The 20,906-nt window shown below is 41.8% G+C and overlaps 1 protein-coding gene across 9 annotated transcripts in view; it reads left to right on the top strand.

Moving 5' to 3' along the window:
• The window catches only part of SLC24A2 (solute carrier family 24 member 2), a 142,271-nt gene that overhangs the window by 106,136 nt on the left and 15,229 nt on the right, over positions 1 to 20,906 (top strand). For 8 of the 9 annotated variants that reach the window (XM_069962036.1, XM_069962037.1, XM_069962042.1 and 5 more), the window contains exon 6: positions 393 to 443. The exons of the other annotated variant lie outside the window; for it this stretch is intronic. In XM_069962036.1, coding sequence (XP_069818137.1) covers positions 393 to 443 — 51 coding nt within the window. The remainder of the gene's footprint in view (positions 1 to 392; positions 444 to 20,906) is intronic. 9 annotated transcript variants of the gene reach the window in all.

Raw genomic sequence — 20,906 nt, forward strand, 5'->3', positions numbered from 1 at the left:
TGTAAGAGCTCAGTGGCCATCGTAGAAATTGTGGAAAAAACAATGTTTGATATGTTTACAAATGTTTAACCTAAAAAGTAGATTTAAACAATTGGTAATTTTAAATGTCAGCTGGTATATATTTTTTTTTATCGAAAATGATGCTGCAAAATATATAATGTGACAGTCTTATAAAATTTGCACTAGAGTTTCCAATTCCTTCTAACACCATGAGCAGCAAGATTTACATGCATTTTATTGTGAATTAGAGGACTACATTAGAAATCTCATTTAGATCTCCTTCAGATGAATGCTAGTCATTACATGGGGCTTTTTTTACTTCTTGTATTCATTTACCTGCAGTACTTTTATTTCTGGAACCTTAATCTTCTGTTTTTACTGTGATGTTGTAGAACTTGGAGCGTATGGAAAACTAAAATATTATGACACTATGACTGAAGAAGGTAAGATTTTTTGGAAAATTCACTAGCATTTTGTTGTTTGTTTTGGCTTATTTGTACCTTTTTATTTATGTGACTATACTTCTTCATCCCTGCATGGTTCACAGAGGCTGCTGCAGTTGTTGGTGTTGGTGTTGCCTGGTTTGATGTTGTTTGCCTCCAGTTGTGTTTCTTGTGTTGTTCAGATATACTGACCATTACAGTGATTACCTTTGGGGATTCAAGACTAGCATGTTTGGCTAGAAATGCATTGTATGCCTATTTTAACATCTTTGTTATGTTGTTTTAAAAAAGGAAGTTGCTTGAGGGTATTACTATTCAGGATATGTATTGCATCGGTTTTTTACATTTGACTTTCTGCCATGTGATCAGGGGCGGATTAACTTTACCATAGGCCCCAGGCTGTTCACCAAGCCTGGGCCCCCCCACTTCACTGTAACTATGGCAGCACTAGCCTGGCGTTCATAGTATAGGACAGATAATGTCTGATGTCCAGATTTGTGCAAAATTGCCAAAAAAACTGTGATTTTTTGCAAATCATGGTGGAAGTGTAGCCAGGAGACAGTACACCACTGAAAGTATAAGTCTTTTTGGGTGGTCATGGGCCCCCCAGGAGCTCAGGGCCCCGGGCTGCCGCCCGAAACGCCCCTATTATAATCCACTACTGCATGTGATAACAGAAAGCTGATTAGTAATTACAGTAAAGGCTTTATTATACTTTTGTAAAATAGATCTATATGCATTTATATTCCCTGTTCATTTATCTTTACTGACAGAGGTGTCATATTCTTTGAATAATTTTGAATATACTCTTAATAGATATATATAAAAAAAAAAAAGAAATATAATTTTCTCAAGAACACTGCTCTTGCACTGATCTTATCACATCAAGTAGAATATTTCTTCAAGGGTCATTATAAAGGTTAAACTAAAAAAATGTACAAAGATATATGAAATTCTTATGAAAAAAAAAATATATATTTAGATGCATCATTACAATAAAGTATGTAATTACCTGTATGTTACCAGTAAGGACTAATCATGGTTGAACTAAATTATATAGCACTTCTCAAACTTTTGTTCTACTGAAGCCTCACCAAAAAGAACAAAGCGATGACTGGGCCTCACCAGACTGACCAGTAAGATGCCTGGGCCTCACCAGACTGACCAGTAAGATGCCTGGGCCTCACCAGACTGACTAGTTGGAAGCCTGGGCATCAATAGACTGACCAGTCGGGTGCCCAGGACTCACCATCAGTGGTAGAAGTCCATGCAAAAAAATAAAAGCTATTGTTCAGTCTTCATTTGTATGCTTTACTCTGTATAACATAGGAAAAGTACAAAATGAGTCAATAGTGTTCCTAAACCAGAGATTATAGTTTGTGAAAACTGCCTCACCAGCTTCAATGTGCTTCACCAGCATGTAGGGGGGCACTTCACAGTGAGTATATATACATTTGCTATAGAGCTATATAAATTTGATATTGGCATAATCATAACAAGCAATATACAGAATAAAGAACAGAATAGTGGAAATGCTGTTTTTCCATTACCTTCTCCCCCCCCCCCCCAAAAAAAAAAAACAATAAAAGTTATTCAGTGTAGTATATGTAGCCCAAAATGGTTAGTTAAAAAAATATAACTTGTCTGATACAAATCAAGCCTTATTTAAATAGCATTAAATAGCATTAAAGTGTCACTGTTGTCATAACTTTTAAAATCTAAATCAACAGGGGATGTGAAATAGTTTGCAATTTACATTATTTTTTTTATTTTTTTTAGTTGTCATGGAAAACATGGCACCTCCTGTGTTAATACCCCCCCCCCCCCCTCTTTTTTTTTTTTTTTTTTTTTTTTACGAACATGAAGTCCTGTGTTTCCCAAATCATCTGCACTCACGGAGAAGGCAGTCACTTGATTGATGGAAACATTGAGCCGTGACTCTCTGTACAGGCCAGACTTCATGTGTTCAGTCTCTTTTTTAAACAGCACAAGAGTAAAAAGCTGGACCTGGGATTCAGATAAGTATAACTTTGTTTTAAAGCTAAAAAGAAAAAATAATATAATGAATGTGAATTGCAAATTTGCTTTATTTCACACCCTCTGTTGATTTAGATTGTGAAAGTTGTAATGACAAGGGACACTTTAACGCTAATAACATTAATTTTCTCCCCTTACGAATAATAAATATTTTGAGTGTTCTTGAAAAGATCACTAGAATTTGAACTGCATATTTTTTCCTACCAAGTACAAAATACTGCGATGCTTAAAGTGGTATTCCACTCAAAAATAACTTTCGATATATTGCTGTACATGGTGACACTAACAATTAATTCCATAATTGTTATTATCTATTCAGTCTCCTGCTTTCTGCTGACAACACAAAAATCTGTGTGTGAGCCTCTCTGTCTCCCCCTGGCAGAAAAAAACTAAATTGATAATAACAAGTATGGAATGAGTTGTTAGTGTCACCATGGGCAGCAACATATCAAAAGTTATGTCTGAGTGAAATACTGCTTTGAAACTTTGTAAAGCTTTAGAGGATTGGATTTTCATACAAGCCCTAAAATAGATAAAGAGAATAGGAGAGTGTTTTTGTTTGTTTGTTTTTCAAATTTAAAAACAGGGATCTATCAAAGTCTGATCTTCCCAACACGTGTATGTATCATCAAACAAAAGAGGTAACATGAGAACCTCAGAAGAACCATGTCTACAGGGTTTGGACTACCAATCCGCTGTCAGACACATTGGCCCAATTTTATCAAATTTTGTAAAATACAAATTGGTGTAAACTGCCCACAGCAACCAATCACAACTCAGCTTTTATTTTGCCAGAGCTGAAAGTGACCTTTGATTGGCTGCTCTGGGCAGTTTACACCAGTTTCCGTTTCACACGGCTTCAAAAATCAGGACCATTGTGTACAAATGAAGGAAATAAAATACCACTATTATCCTCCCCAGGAGTGCTTGACAAAGAAAGATCAAAGGCTTTGTCCACATATATTGATGCATACCAGCTCTACTAACCATACAAAAGATGACTGTTGCTCCATTTAGTAGTTAGGCCTCTCTTTGCCCCATATAGTAGTTAGTTCTCTTCTGTGCATCCATATAGTATGCTCCTCTGTGCAGTTAGGCTCCCAGTAGGTAGTATTATTCATGTAACTATTCCTCCTGTAGGTAGCCCCCCCCCCCAGTTATCGTATTTAATATGTAGTATTTGCTATGTAGTCATTCGCACTTAATGAAGTCCCTCTGGTTAGCCCCTCCCCCCAGTTGATACCACCCATGAAGATTATTCCCCCTGTGGGCAACCCTCCCAATCCTTGCCTTCAACCTTGTTTTAGGTAATTACCAGCAGGTATCCACCATTTAGGCAACATCTCTTGTAGGTTTGCAAGTATTCCCCTAGTAGTAACCCTGAACCCCCGCCTTTTTCTTTTTCTTTTACTTTGTGTGAACAAAGCCATAATGTGCATGGCAGAATTTAAAGGAGAAAGCTGCTGTTCTCTAAAAAGAACATTGCGGCCAATTTGCAGTGTGCTAAAGATTACCTGGACAAGCCAGTGGAACAATGTTTTAAAGATGGTTGAAAATTGAATTAAATTTTTTGTTGTTTTTAAGGAAAAGGAAAGGAAAACTGTGCATTCAAACATAAAACGTTATACTATTAGTGAAACCTGATGGTTTCATTCATTGTTTGAGACTGTTTTGCTTTGCTGCATCTGGGCCCAGTCAACTTGCCATCATTGTAGGAACAATGAAGTCCAAAATATATTAGCAAATTTTTAATAAAATGTCACGACATCTGTCCATGAGCTGAATCTTAACCATGAGTTATGCAGCAAGTCAAAGTCCTGACCTAATCCAGTAAAAATGTTGTGGAAGGATCTAAAGCTATCATATTATGGGAGAAAAACCACCAACATATGAGTTGAAGCTATTTTGTATGGAGGAATGGGCTAAAATTCAAGACGATGTGAAGGAAGTACTTATCCACAATTACTAGTAATACTTTGATGCAGTTATTGCTGCACAAGGGGATCATACCAGATACTGAAAGCAAAGGGTTATATACTTTTGCCACACTTTACACTTAAAGTGTCACTGTCTTTTTTTCCCCCCCAGAAATAAATAATACAGGCCACTTTAAGAAACTTTGTAATTGGGTTTATTAGGCAAATATGCCATTATCTGCATTCAAAAAGACCTTCCCCAGGTTTCCCCCCCCCTCCCTACTCTCTCTCATTCACTGCTGATTGTCAGAAAATCACGTCTTGTTGCATCAGATGTGCCCTCCTGTTCTATGGAGGGGGGAGGAGGAAGGAGGAAGATTAGTCGCCAGCAGAGAGCAGAGAACAAAGGATTACACAACGGGAGCTGTGTGAAAGCCTCTATTCAGAGGTTAGAAAGGTCAGTGCTAATTTCAGAGGCGATAGCCCAGTGATGTAGCTGTAAATTAACTCTTTACTCCCTGTTTCTGTGCCTCATCTCCCTCCGCCCCTGCCCTCTCCATAGAGAACAATAAAGACAGGGAGAGTTTCAAACTGCTTTCTCATGATAAAAGTGCATTTTTCGGCTAACAAACCCAGTTACAAAGTTTCTTTAAATTGCCTGTACTATTAATTTCTGCGAAAAAATTTAAACGACAGGTACACTTTAACCCCTTAAGGACCCATGACGTACCAGTACATCATGGATCACTGTCACTTAAGGACCCATGATGTACCGGTACGCGGGTCCTTTAAGAGGGAGCCGGAGGTCGCGATCACGGGAAGATGGCTGCTATTTACTATAGCAGCCATCTTCCTGTGTCACGTAGGGGGCATCCTCACACCCCCCTGTGACGGCGATCGCAGTGATTGGCCGTTCAATTCTAAACGGCCAATCACAGCAATATTCCGGTATACGGGCGGGTATACCGGAATTGAGCGGTGTTTGGTGCTGTCCGAGACATGTTCCTTTAGCACTGTGCCCCAGATCACCCTTGATTGGCCGGTAGCAACCGGACGATCACGGGCGAATCTCCTCTGCTCACCGAAAATCGGCGAGCAGAGAAGGATCGTGCCCACCTGATGCCGCCGCCTCCCTGTGTGTCCCCCTACTGCCCCCACCTCCTCTATGACGCCACCACCGCTGCCTTCTCCCCTTTGCGTCTGCTGCTGCCGCGTGTCCCCCGCCTGTCCCTCTGCCTCTTATTGCTGCCGCCTGCTCCCCGGTGTGTCCCCCTGCTCCCCCTTATGTGTTGCCGCCTCCTCCTCCATCTCCCGGCCACCCTCCCCCTCCGCTGCCACCCTTCTCCTCCTGGCACCCTTCATCTCCCTGCCACCCTCCCCCTTGTGGCACCCTCTCCTTCTGCTGCCACCCTTCAGCTCCTGCCACCCTCCCTCTCCCTGCCACTCTCCAGCTCCTGCCACCCTCCCTGCCACCCTCCAGCTCCTGCCACCCTCCAGTTCCTGCCACCCTCCCCCTCCTAGCACCCTCCCTCTCCCTGCCACCCTCCAGCTCCTGACACCCTCCAGCTCCTGCCACCCTCCCTCTCCCTGCCACCCTCCAGCTCCTGCCACCCTCCCCCTTCTAGCAACCTCCCTCTCCCTGCCACCCTCCGGCTCCTGCCACCCTCCCTCTCCCTGCCACCCTCTGGCTCCTAGCACCCTCCCTCTCCCTGACACCCTCCGGCTCCTGGCACCCTCCCTCTCCCTGACACCCTCCAGCTCTTAGCACCCTCCCTCTCCCTGACACCCTCCGGCTCCTGGCACCCTCCCCCTCCTAGCACCCTCCCTCTCCATGCCACCCTCCAGCTCCCTGCCACCCTCCAGCTCCCTGCCACCCTCCGGCTCCTAGCACCCTCCCTCTCCCTGCCACCCTCCAGCTCTTAGCACCCTCCCTCTCCCTGCCTCCCTCTGGCTCCGGGCACCCTCCCCCTCCTGGAACCCTCCCTCTCCCTGCCACCCTCCAGCTCCTAGCACCCTCCCTTTCCCTGCCACCCTCCCCCTCCTAGCACCCTCCCTCTCCATGCCACCCTCCAGCTCCCTGCCACCCTCCAGCTCCCTGCCACCCTCCGGCTCCTAGCACCCTCCCTCTCCCTGCCACCCTCCAGCTCTTAGCACCCTCCCTCTCCCTGCCTCCCTCTGGCTCCGGGCACCCTCCCCCTCCTGGAACCCTCCCTCTCCCTGCCACCCTCCAGCTCCTAGCACCCTCCCTTTCCCTGCCACCCTCCACCTCCTAGCACCCTCCCTTTCCCTGCTATCCTCCAGCTCTTAGCACCCTCCCTCTCCCTGGAACCCTCCCTCTCCCTGCCACCCTCCTGCTCCTGCCACCCTCCCCCTCCTAGCACCCTCCCTCTCCCTGCCACCCTCCAGCTCCTAGCACCCTCCCCCTCCTGGAACCCTACTGCTCCTGGCACCCTCTCCCTCTGCTGCCACCCTCCCCCTCCTGGAACCCTACTGCTCCTGGCACCCTCTCCCTCTGCTGCCACCCTCCCCCTCCTGCCACCCTCGTGCTCCTGCCACCCTCCCCCTCCTGGCATCCTCCCCCGCTGCCACCCTCCTGGCACTCTTCTTCCGCTGCTACCCTCTCTTGCCACCCTTTGTCCTGCCACCCTCTCCTCTTGCCACCCTATCCGCTGCCACCCTTTCTTCTCTTTCTTCTCTCCTGCCACTCTTTCCACTCTTCTGCCACCCTGTCCTTTTCCTGTCATCCTCTCCCCTCGCCTGCCACCCTCTCCTCTCTCCTGCTTCCCTCTCTTGCCACCCTTTGTCCTGCCACCCTCTCCTCTTGCCACCCTCTCCTGCTACCTTTTCCTGCCACCCTCTTCCCTGCCGTCCCTCTTCTGCCACCCTCTACTCTTGCCGCGCTCTCCCCTCTCTGCTGCCACACTCTCCCCTCCTGTCGCCCTCCTCTCTCCTGCTTCACTCTCGTGCCGTCCTTTGTCCTGCCACCCTCTCTTCTCTTAGCCTCTCCTGCCACCCTGTCCTTTTTCCTGCCGCCCCTCTCCGCTGCCACCCTCTCCTCTTACCCTCTCCTGCACCCCGAAGTAAAATAAAGTCAAAAACACACAAATAAAACGTGAAAACAGTGAAAACAGTTTTAAGGATGCTGCGGATCCAGTGTCAGTGCATCCCTATGAGAATACATATATGCAGCGGGAATTACATCCCGCTGCGTTTATGTAAGTTAACCCCCCGGTGGCCGGAGCATATATCACCTCCTCCCTGCTCCGTTTTGCTTCGGGGGTTCTCGGCAGGACGTCCTGCCCAGCCAATCAGTGGCTGCAGCGGTGCAGCACACTGATTGGCTGCACGGGATGAGCAGACGCCGGGAGCCCGAAGCAAAATGGAGCAGGGAGGAGGTGATGTATGCTCCGGCCAGCGGGGGGTTTACTGACTCACACGCAGCGGGATGTTAATCCCGATGCGTGTATGTATTCTCATAGGGATGCACTGACACTGGATCCACAGCGGATTTAGCTGCGAATCCAGTGTGAAATCCGCTTTGGATCCGGTGTGTGTGAAGGCATCCTAAAGAAAAACAAAAAAATGGCCCACAGGTTGTTCTCGGCTGAGGAGGCATTCGCCTGGATTGCCCCCAGTGATGATAATTTAAATTTTAGTGGTGATAAGCCCCCAAGGCGCCACCCCAGGAAGCCCCCTCAAGTGACCCCACCTGGACCCAAGTCCCTGACACATACGAGCCACAGATTCCTGAGATTGTTGGGGTCACTTGTGGTGGGTTTACAATGTTTTGGCAGCACGAGAGCTTTGTGAACCCGACATGGCCTTCATCCTCCATTCTGGCCAAATCCAGCTTCCAAAATCCAAATTGCGCTCCTTCCCTTTGGAGGCTTTCCATGCACTAGCTTTGCACTTTGTATCAACATGTGGGATACTCCTGTAATCTTGGGAAATTGCTCTACATGAATAGTGGTTTATTTTTTCTATTAACCCCTTGTGAACATGAAAAATTCAAAGTTACGCCAACGTTTTAGTGTAAAAAAAAAAAAATTTTTCATTTTCATGTCCACATTTGTTCCACATTTGTGCCTGTCACCAGTTGAGTCCATGTGGTCACTATACCCCTTGTTACATTCCTTGAGGGGTGTAGTTTCCATAATGGGAACACTTGTGGGGGGTTTCCATTATCTTGGCAGCACGATGGCTTTGTAAACCCAACATGACCTCCGTCCTCCTTTCTGGCAAAATCCAACTTCCAAAAGCCAAATGGCGCACCTTCCTTTTGGAGGCGTGTCCTGCGCTGTCATGGCACAATATGTCCCCATGTTGGGTATTTTTGTACAGGGGCTCTGCAAACCTGACATGGCCTTCGTCCTCCATTCTGGCCAAATCCAGCTTCCAAAATCCTCCTTCCCTTTGGAGGCTTTCCGTGCGCCGGCTTTGCATTTTGTATCCACATGTGGCGTACTCCTGTAATCGGGGGGATATTGCTCTACATGAATAGTGGTTTATTTTTTCTTTTAACCCCTTGTGAACATGGAAAATTCAAAGTTACACCAACTTTTTAGTGTAAAAAATAAAATTTTTCATTTTCATGGCACATTGTTCCACATTTGTGTCTGTCACCAGTGGGGTCCATATGCTCACTATACCTCTTGTTACATTCCTCGAGGGGTATAGTTTTCTAAATGGTGTCACTTTAGGGGTGATTGTTAGGTTTTGGCACCCCAGAGCCTCTGCCAACCAGAAGTGGTACTTTGAAAATTGGCCAATTGTAATGGAGGCTTCAAAATTCACTAGGCGCTCCTTTCTATCTGAGGCTTGTGGTTGAGTCAAATGCAATATTATATATTTCTACAAACTGCAGAAACAGGGCAATAAAAATTGTGTGCATTTCTCTGGAAATAGGTTTTCTATTATAAAAAATATTGGCTCACAATATAATTTCTGCAAAGAAAATTGAAATTTTCAATTTTCTTACACACTTAGCTTTTATTTCTGTGACTCACCTAAAGGGTTAAAACATTTTCTGGAATTGATTTTGAACAGTTTGGGTGGTGCAGTTTCTGAAATATACAGCCCCCTCAAATCCACTTCAAACGTGAACTGGTCCCTTGCCAAATCTGATTTTAAAATTATTGGGAAAATTTGGAAAAATACTGCTAAACTTTGAAGCTTTCTATTGTCTTAAAAAAATGAAGGCAAGTTTAATAAATGCCGCCAACATAAAGTACACATGTTGCTAATGCTATTTAATATATAATTTATGTGGCATAACTATTTTCCATGCAAGGAGAAAATTTCAAAGTTAGAAAAATGTAATTTTTCTAAATTTTCCACGTCATTTTGTTTTTTTTTTCATAAAGATTCATTATAATTATCGACTCCAATTTACCAGAAATATAAAGTACAACATGTGACGAGAAAACAATCTCAGAATCAGCCACATAGGTAAAAGCATCACAAAGTTATTAATGGATAAAGTGACACAGGTCATGTTCCTGAAATTTGGTCCGGTCCTTAAGGCCATTTTGGGCTCCGCCCTTAAGGGGTTAAGTGATATTAAATTATTTTTCTTCAATGAACAAGATGAACAAGTCTAATATTTTGTGTGTGCAAATCTGATGTAATTTTAGGTTGTTTCTTTTAAACTAAAAGGGTTCGAACACTACCATATTAATTGTCTGACTCCTTTAAAAGGGTAGTGCAGTGTAAAACATTATTTCACTAAATAACACACATTACAAAGTTATACATCTTTGTAATGTGTGTTATTTAAGTGAATAGCCCCCTTCCCCATGTCCCCCCCCCCCCAAGCTAGACCCGGAAATGTGATGCTGTATACTTACGGTATCACTGTCGACCCCGGCCGCCATCTTGGGACGAGGGCTGGAGCGGTCACAGCCCGCACAGCCCTGGGAGTCGGGTCGTGACATCAACATTTTATCCAGGAAGTGAAGCCTTGATGCAGTAGTAAGTGCAGGGAATAAAGTACTTTATGTGCATTTCCTGTAATAAGTGTATATTGGGGATTTGTGTAACTTTTGAGGGGCAGTACAATACTTTAATAAAAATTTTAGCCGGACTTCGCCTTTAAATACAGTTAGCAAATAAATTTTATTTAAAATCGGGGCTTTAATTTGAAAAATAGAATTTAGAGAGGGCATGGGCTCTCTCCTTACCTGTCTGTGTTAGTAAATATGTGTATTTTTCATAAAATAACAAATCTGGAACATCTTTTCATATAGTTCTGTGTTGTGCAGTTCATTTGTTACCAATGGTAGAAGAAGTTGGATGCAGCCTAAAGCTGCCTGGAAAACATGGATATAGCCATAGTCTGTATCCATGCTTTCCAAGACTCTTCAGTCACCGCCTAAATCACCAGTGATACCAGTGTTACCAGCTAGGGGTGTGTCCCTATTCTCACCGACATTGTCAGCTTTAATTGTCTCTGTCTCAGCTCTGCTCACACTACCTTTCTACATCCAGTTAAAGGGGTGCTCCAGCATGGGGGCACTTTCTGGGGGGGACCGAGGAGGAGGTGGCTGAAATAAAAGACGTCCACTCACCTCCCCGGTTCCAGCGGCGGGTCACTCATCGCGGCGCTCTGCTTCCTGGTGTCTGACGCCGCCCGTTACGCTACGTCTCAGGGCCGCTCAGCCACTCAGTGAAGGAGGCGGGATCCAAGCGGACTTCAAACGGATCCCGCCTCCTTCACTGAGTGGCTGAGCGGCCCTGAGACGTAGCGTCTCGGGTGACATCAGACACCAGGAAGCGGCCGGGAATCGGGGACCGGAGCGCCGGGATGAGTGACCCGCCGCTGGAACCGGGGAGGTGAGTGGACGTCTTTTATTTCAGCCACCTCCTCCCTGGTCCCCCCCCCCCAAATGATGCCCCCACACTGGATAACCCCTTTAAAAGGAAATTGTTATTATTTTTAGTTTGTTTTATTAGTTTAAACAAAAAAAACTTAATGTACCTTGTTGGCTAGGTTTATATCATTTTCATGGCATCAATTAAATTTTATTGGTTTTTTTTTTCATCAGAATGAGAATCTGAGCACTTATAATAGGGAAGGGGGAAGTTCACCAATAATTCCGTAGGGAATGTTTCCTCTCTTTCTGAGTTGTGTTCTGATCTTCCTTTTGCTCTAAATAGACATATGGGAGACTGGATCTCCCAAACGTGATGTAAACCTAGCTTAATCTTGAATAAAAAACAACAGTACCTCTCAATAGGATGCGTACACATGTTGTCAACAGAGCCCTAGAGACATAATTTAATTGAACACTCCCAAGATGATATTTTCTAATATAACATTAGTTTTAAATGTAAAAATTGTGACAGCTGCTTTGTAAGTGTTAGTGTACTGTAAATGTCCCTGAGTCTGTACTTTAACACCCAATGCAGAAGACATTAGGACTTACACATTTAATTGCTCTGTGCAATCTCTGATTAAGACCGTTTTTCCAGTTTATAACTCAATACATCTGAAACATCTGTGCTGACTGGAGGGTTGCAGCTTTCAATTCTGGCAATATTCCACTTACAGTGTTACCCTTCTGTTTAACCTTCATCCATAAAACTGAGAAGACAGAAGGGAAAGGACAGATGTCAGTCTATAATACTTTGGGGGAGGGTGTTGATAATTTTCATTGAAAGATTATTTATCAAAGACATTACCTGATTATTGTAAGCACATGCATATAATATATTTTCTCGTTGCCTTTGATAAACGTGTGCTGCATCTACTGAATACATATTTAGGCGTCTACATTTCTTTGTTGGAGTTTATTGATGTCAGGCTGGGGTTACACACAGACGTGTTATAGAGTATGACATCAATATGACAGCGTAAGGGTCAGGCCAGTACGTGAACCACACATTTAAGGGACTGAATAATAGTATGAAGCAATATCACAGGCAAGCAGGATTTCTCATTATAATTTATCTTTCATGTAACAGTTTTGCACTTTTATAAGGCTGCGTTCACACTACGTATATTTCAGTCAGTATATGTATATTTCAGTCAGTATGCAACCAAAACCAGGAGTCGATTAAAAACACAGAAAGGATCTGTTCACACAATGTTAAAATTGAGTGGATTGCCACCATTTAATGGCAAATATTTGCTGTTATTTTAGAACAACGGCTGTTATATTGAAATAATGGCAGTTATTTACTGTTATATGGCGGCCATCCACTCAATTTCACCATTGTGTGAACAGATCCTTTCTGTGTTTTTAATCCACTCCTGGTTTTGGTTGCAATACTGACTGAAATATACTGACTGAAATATACTGACTGAAATATACGTAGTGTGAACGCAGCCTTAGGGTACAAACACACACACCGTATACGCAGCGTATTTACTGCTGCGATACGCAGCAAATACGCAGCAAATATGCAGCAGATATGCAGCAGATTTGCAGCAGATTAGATCTAAATAACTGAACACAGCATCAAATCTGCACCATCAAATCTGCTGCAGATCTGCTGCGTATCTGCTGCGTATACGGTGTGTGTGTTTGTACCCTTAGGCTATGTCCACACAATGTCAAAATGAAAGAAAAGGCGCCCCATTTTAATATTTTAAAAAAAGTCTGTTTTTGCCGCGATTTAACTGACTGTAATGGCAAAGCATTGAAGTCAATGGGAAGACGGATGTCCAATGCGCACAATGCATTGAATAACTAATGTTTTTACCCCGGACGTCAAAATAATGAACATGATCATTATTTTTGGATGTGTTTTGCAAACAGCGGGCGTTTTTATTATTTGTTCACACAGTTTTTCTTTTTTCACCGTTCTTTCTCCATTTTTACTATTAAATTCAATTGACTATTCAATTAAGCCGCACCCAAAGTCCAATTATTAACCCCAAACTAGGGGAATCCAGACAGCTAAATGACGTCCGTTATTTTAGACAAAAAATAACGGACATTATTTTAAACGGGGCTGAAAAAACATTGTGGGAACATAGCCTTATTATGACTTGTGTTTTATTCTTCTTACAAGGTAATTTCTACTTTTCAGTCAGTTTTTTTTTTCCTTTTCTTATGTATTGATTTACCAAGTCGTGCCCAAAGTTTTTCTTTATTTAAGGGGAAACTAACAGCAGCTTAGATGCATCATAAAAAACTATTGCACAATTTTTGTTTGTCATTATTTTTATTGTAAAGCCTAACCTTTTCTAGATTTTCTAGATTTCTAGATTAAGTATGTGCACTACATGTCAAGACAAAATGGGCAGATATCCAAGATCCCAGTAGTGTCACATTTTATCTGGCTGATTGTAAGTCATTACCGTGTCTGAGTAGTATTCTGATTGCCTCTCCACTCCCATTGTACTGGGTCATGATGAAGCAATCAGTCTCAGTCATAATCAGCTGGATTGTTCTATTTGCATACTCAGCTCAGAGAACAAGTACAAGTGATCAGCAAAGCTTTATGATCTCACAGGGAACATCAGCTACAAAATATCCATTTCCGACATTGTTCAAGGACACTAGAATTTAAATTCAGTCCATAATAACGAGCAGCATATAACACAGATATTTACTAACAAACAGAAAATATAGGTTGCAAATCAGAAACAAAATATATTTGGTTTAGTGTGCAGGTGGCTGTTATGGGTCATTGTACATTGTACATTGACTTTATGCACTGATGAATCTTAATAACGCCCCCCTTACATGGATGTTGGTATTGGTCAGTAGCTTGCATCAGTATTTGTTAGGCTATCTTCACATCATGTTTTTACATCCTGTTGTTTTTCCCAAAATTTACCAAATTTGCCATAAAACAGGATAACAGAAGTCTATGGCAACAGGATACAAGGAGTAAAGTATCCTGTTGTAAATGTACTTCTATTGTAATTTTTTTTTTGGGGGGGAGGCCCTTTTTAACCCCTAGATGACCTATGCCATAAGGGTACAGCATGGACACCTGTGACCAGACGACCCATACCGTACCTGTGTACCCCAGTGTTTGCTATGGCGCTATGAAGCAAGCCCAAGAAATCATCAATGCTAGTCAAATGAATAAAACAGTTGCTGAAATTTTTACCACAAATCTATATGAGAAGATGTGAAGATACCATATTTTCACATGAGTCTGATCTGGAACAGATTTAGGCACCATTCCAAAATCTACATATTGCCAACATTCCATAAAAATATAGTAAATTATGGTCAATACATTAACTGTTTCTTTATGAAAAACTCTGAAATATCATTCAAAAATTGAAAAATTTGCATTTGCTTAGGTTTGAAACCTATGCAGACCATCAAGTACAGCAATAGGGAATGGGGATGACTAATAGTTACAGGAAAAGGGGGACAGTGATGGATATTAGCTACAGCAACATGGGCAACTATTAGGTACAGTATCAGGAGTTTGGGGCAATTATTAGATACAGTAACATTGAACATGGGATGATCAGGCTAGGAAGGGATTGATGTGTGCGTTTGTATATCCTTTTGCTGTAAAGACTGACCAATTGCAACGATCCGGACTTGCTGAAGTCACTTACAGTTTCATTCATTCACATAGATGTACATGTAGAGATGAGCGAACCGGTTTCGGGTTTGAGTTGATCTGAACCCGATCGTTCGGTATTTGATTAGCGGTGGCTGCTGAACTTGGATAAAGCCCTAAGGTTGTCTGGAAAACATGGATACAGCCAATGATTATATCCATGTTTTCCACATAGCCTTAGGGCTTTATCCAAGTTCAGCAGCCACCGCTAATCAAATGCAGAAAGTTCGGGTTCGGATCGACTCGAGCATGCTCGAGGTTCGCTCATCTCTATGTACAGTACATGCTGTTGTGCTAATGGGCAGCAATCCCGAATGGACATGTACTCATGGTCTCAAACATTTGATTGCAAAACATTCTACAAATGAATTCTTAACAAGGCATGCCTACTTTGAATCTTAAATTCTGATATTCTGATTTAACACCTTTTATTTACTACAAAATTCCATGTGTGTGTGTTCCTTCATGGCTCTCATGCCTTTAATATAAATCTACAATGTAGACAAAAAAAACAAGGAACACTTTGGAATATGTGTTTATAGCAGTTTTTGAATGTGACTTGCAAGTGAATGCAATAATACTGTAGTTCTTTGCACATAAGCCGTGGTGTATACACCCTGTATACCATACAGCTGTTGTTCTCCACGGCCACACACAAAAATTGACAGGTCTATTTTGTACGGCCACAGTTCAGTGATCAGCGGCCGTACAAAAAAGTATGGCTTCCATATGTACTTTACTCTGTGATCTATGGAAAATTCGAGTGCGGGCGCATTCCAATTAAAATGAAGTGATGTTCATCTGGCCGATGTTGGCCAGGTGAACGAGTCAAAAACAGCCGATGTTCATACACTGTGAACATGGCCTTATGCTGTTTTCAGACACAGCAGTTTTTTTAAACTACCACTGCAGGTTTTGTGCCAAACCTAGAAGTGAATTCATATGGGATAGAAAATGCAAAGGGAGGACATGTACTTCTGGTGTCATTTAAAAAAAAAATGCTGTGTGCATTTTTAGCCTAATCATAGCTATGATGTTGTTGTTTCCATACTGTTTTTATCTGTCCACAAATAAATGATTAAAGGGTACCTGGATTTTTTATAATGATCCTGTCGTGCTCCACATTGTTCTCCATACATTCTGCTGTATCTGTCTATGCACACTTTTAATTGTAAACCTATTAGATATTCCTGATATCAGTAGTTTTTTTGTCTTTGAGGAATTTGGTTTAGTCAACATTTTTAGGTTTTGTGTATAAATCGCTTATATAAAATTCAGTTTCTGCATACCAAGTTTATTTGATTGTTGTTCGGGTCCTGACAACAGGCATGCTCACTTTACCACCAACAGAGTTGGACAAATGAATGTCCACAAGATGTGTATATCATTGGAACAATAATTTTAGACCAGAACTAATAAAAACAGTTTTTTCTTAGATATTTTACTTACTCTAGCTCTACTCCAGCTTTTAACTAAATATAACAAAGTAAATCTGAACAAAACTTAGAGTGAACATTGACGAAAAAGAATCTCCTTAAGGCAATGTTCACACTGCGTACGAGTCCGGCGGCACTTCGTATGCCGCCGTACATGTGCGGCTGAAACTACGGGCGTGGGAAAAATAGACATGCGGCCGGATGCGTACGAACCGTGAACATACGCCCGTAGTACAGTTATGCTTCCCTAGCTTGTTTCGCTTCGAAAACAGGTCATTTACTTGGAAATCTTCGCCCAGCCCCGTAAACCACACAGAAACTTTTGGATTGAAAAATCAAGTTCAATTTGGCTGAAATAAGTATTTCGTACGGGACCGCATGGAAATCCACGGCCGTGAGTTTCAACATTTCCGTCCTCAAACAATGGTCGTGTTCATTTTTCACGGCGCCGCATACAATCCGGCCGTAAGCTCATACGTAGTGTGCATTGTGCGGCCGTATATCGTATACTTTTAAGCGAACGCATCAACCTCAAAACTACGTGCGTATATTCGCGGTAATATGTCCTGTCCTGGAGTTTTGCTGCCTACAGGCCATATTAAAGTGACTCTATACCCACAATTTGCTGACAACCCCCCCCCCATCCCAAGCCGCTTGTACCGCCAGATAGCTGCTTTGATTCCAATATCTACGCCAATAATTTTGGATTTTGGAATAGACAAATGGAGAACAAAGATAAAGTGTAATTTTTTTTCCTGTAGTCCTAAGCAGCAGCACGAATGGGGAAGATTCTATCTTCCTGCAATGATAGGACAGGTGGTAAAAAACAATTAAATACTTAATTGACCCGCCTATAAGAAACTGGCCTACACTAGGATCCTTTTTGTAATTCTAACGACAATACATGCATGACATACAGTGCATGGCGTTTTTTTCTGGCATTTTAGCCACGTTTTTGGCGCTATGTATGAAAGTCTCTTTGAGACTTTGGGCGTTTTTTGGGTCAGTGTTTTCCCCTGAACATGAACTTTAATGCTGGTGGTTTGGGGGGCGAGCAACGGAATTCTCAGGGAGTTCTCTGATAGAATTCCCTAGTGTGGACATACCCTGACAAAGAAGCTGAGTGATCCACTGAGATGGCAGCTCAAAAAGTAAAGTAAAAAATAATCTCTCTGAATACAGCAGAGCAGGAAAAACAACATATATAAACTCTCCCTCTCCACACGACCATGTTGAAAGGAGGAATCATTGGAAAGGGAAGCAAGACATAAACATATGCCTGAGCCTGCTCCATTTCCTACTACCTGTCCTACAGGAGGACAGAAAAAAACACAAGGAGCCTAGGGTAGGCCAGGTCAATTAAGTCTTTAATTGTTTTTAGCATCTATCCTATCATTAAAGGAAGATAGAATCATCCCCATTCGTCGTGCTGCGTAGGACATAAGGGAAATATTTATAAACTCTGTATTGTTGTGAAGATAGCATGTAAAGTCAACATTTTATTTACAGTGAACACCCTAATATTAAACTTCAAGATGGAATTGCAGAAACTGGCAAACATTTTACATAGAATTTTTGACAAACCTCTTAGAAGATGCAGGTCTGTGTTGAGTATTTTAAAGTTTTCTGGCTATATATAGCTGCCAAGTTATACCAGAGAGATTTAGTAAGTAGCCCCATAGGTGCTATTTACAATGACTATAAACTGCATAGTACACTACTTGTAACACCAAAGGACACTCGGTTCTTCTTTTACAGCATCAGACCTTATGTCCTCCAATAAAAGCAGACAATGACAGTCTGTGCAGGATGTGTTCTATAAATGAATTCAGTGACTAAATTGTTCCTATATTCAAACTCTTCCTTTGGCTTATTCATAATTTTGTTGACGTTTTGTGTGATTTTGAAGAAAAGATTTAGCATAAGCATAAGTCATATGGGCCAAAAGGCACAAAATTTTCTGCAAAACCTTAACTATGGTCCCACATCTACTCCAAAATGCAACAACTAAGAGCTAAAGCTCACTGTACATAAAAGCTTTTCAACAGCCTCACTGATGAAAAAAAGAAATGATTGTTGGTAAGAATATGGTGATGCAAATCAATTTGTTTTTACTTATTAAAACCAGGGCTGTGGAGTCAGTGTCGTGAAGTTGGAATCAGAGTCTGAGGTAGTTTTGCCTGCAGTTGGAAAAAATGTACCAAATTTAGCTTAAAAAATAAAATCTTTAAAATCTTTTAAAATTTTAAAAATAAAATTGTAAAAATGTAGGTTTTATATGTATTTTATAAACTTTCCTAATTAATAAAGGTTTATGTTCTATCACTCAAAGGACCTTATTTTTTTAAACTAAAAAACACTTTCTCACATACATTTAGTTACAGAGAGTGAAACATTTCTTCCATAAATCAGTAATAAAGCACTGACCCTATTAGACAAGGGTGGTCGGGGAAAAGTGGGCGGTCTTTATTTGGCAGTTTGTTTTTGATCTAGAGGCTGCAGCGGGCCGAATGGTATTTAAAAGAGAGAGGCAGAAATTAAAAGGATATTCTGGGCAACAGTGAAAAATCCAGGAAGGGCAGGGTGTGGTGGGGACATAATAAAGAAGTACTATTTACCCATCCCCATGCCCCACAGTTAGCTGGGCAGGGTCAGCAAGACTTTGGTCCAGATTTATCAAATTGTATAAAGCAGAGAAATTTGTTAACTGTCCACATATCACAGTTCAGATTTTTTTTGAAACATAAATTTTTATTTGTCGCAAAGTTCAGACATAGCAAATACATAAGGAAAGACAGTAGCATCATAGTAGAGCAGAGCATAAAGCATATACTAGACAAGAGTTTTTAAGGTATAACTATAGCCCTCACCATGTGCAGGCCATGATAAGTAACAGTAAAACATAGGCCAACAAGGCCCTTAAACAATCAAAAATGTCAAACAGTGACAACATTTACTTTTCCTGACTAGCCAAGACAACACTATAATGGAAAATAAACAAAAGACAATTTGGTGATTGGTAATAGGGGGGAGTTGGTCCACTTACATCGTAGGAAATCAGGTTCTTTGTGCAAACTGTTGTGGGAGGCTAGTGACTGCTCCATAGAGCATGGGAAATTAAAGCAGTGAATAATTTCTGATTTGGACAGTATATTACTAGACCTCCAATTCTGAGCTATCCCCGCTTTTGCTGCTAAATATATGAAATATAATAATCTGGTCTACTTTAGTAAGATCAGCTATCCCTATATACAATAATGCTAAAGGAAATGCTAGTTTGATCCCTAGATACAGGAGACCCCCCTCCACACACGGAAAAGGAAATTGGGCCTTTAAAAGTGTAATAAGGGAATCGGGGAGGAAATCAGGAAGAACAAAAAATAAAGGGTAAAGGGGGCATCCTTGTTGAGTGGTGTTAGCAATTTGGCAAGCAGAGGATAAATGGCCTGAAGTATATGCTTTAGTAGATGGACAAGCAAGGACAAACAATTGTAGGACCTGCAATTAAAGAGCTGGGAGTACAATGCCACATTTTTTCAAGACCTCCTGCAGAAACATCCAAGGTTGTTTAATAACAAAATTGGTCTGAATTTACGCAGTTTATCTAGGGGTTTCCCGGGTTTAAGCAATATTACCACTAGGGCTTGTAACATTTCAGAAGGGATAGTGCCAGAGGAATGGATAAAGAGAAAGGTTTTAGAAAGAAATGGAGGAAGAACTGGAGCAAGGGAATGTAATAGTCACTAGAGAAGCCGTCTGGGCCTGGGGCTCAGCTTTTTTTTTTTTAATTCAGTGAAAACTGAGCTGTGGAAAACAAACAGAGCTGTATGGTGAGGTCCTCAGGTAGCTAGTTATGTAAAATGCTGATATAGAGGGGTAAAATATTTACCTATTGGCTTAATTTTATTGTAGATAATATAAGAATCGATGTATAATAATCATATACAGTAGAAAATCAAATACAGTCAAATGTTTTACTGTATTTGATTTTCTACTGTATATGATTATTATACATCGATTCTTATCTCTATTATCTGCAATAAAATTAAGCCAATAGGCAAATATTTTGTCCCTCTATATCAGCATTTTACATAACTAGCTACCTGAGGACCTCACCATACATCTCTGTTTGTTTTCCTATCCATTTCCCTCTGGTATAAGGGCACGAGGTTAACCTCGGTAACTATAGGTTGCAGTTGATCTCGTACCACTCTCCATATTTCTTGAAAACTGAGCTATGATTGATTGCTATTATCAGTTTACACCTGTTTTTATTTTACACTATTTCATAGATCTGAGCCTTTGTGAGTTATTTACATTACAATCCAATGAACATGAAATTTACCAGTGATTTTTTGGGGTACTCATTCTCTGGATTTTCTAGATGTCAGTATAGCAATAGTAGATGGTCGATTACACACTAAGGCTATGTTCACACTATGTAAAACTACGGCCATTGTTGCAGATGGCAACAACGGCCGTAGTTTTTGCGCAGCGGAACACAACCTATTAAGCAATGGGATCCCAGCCGGAGCGTA

This window comes from Dendropsophus ebraccatus, chromosome 3, assembly GCF_027789765.1.
Source record: "Dendropsophus ebraccatus isolate aDenEbr1 chromosome 3, aDenEbr1.pat, whole genome shotgun sequence".
Classification (NCBI taxonomy): Eukaryota; Metazoa; Chordata; class Amphibia; order Anura; family Hylidae; genus Dendropsophus; species Dendropsophus ebraccatus.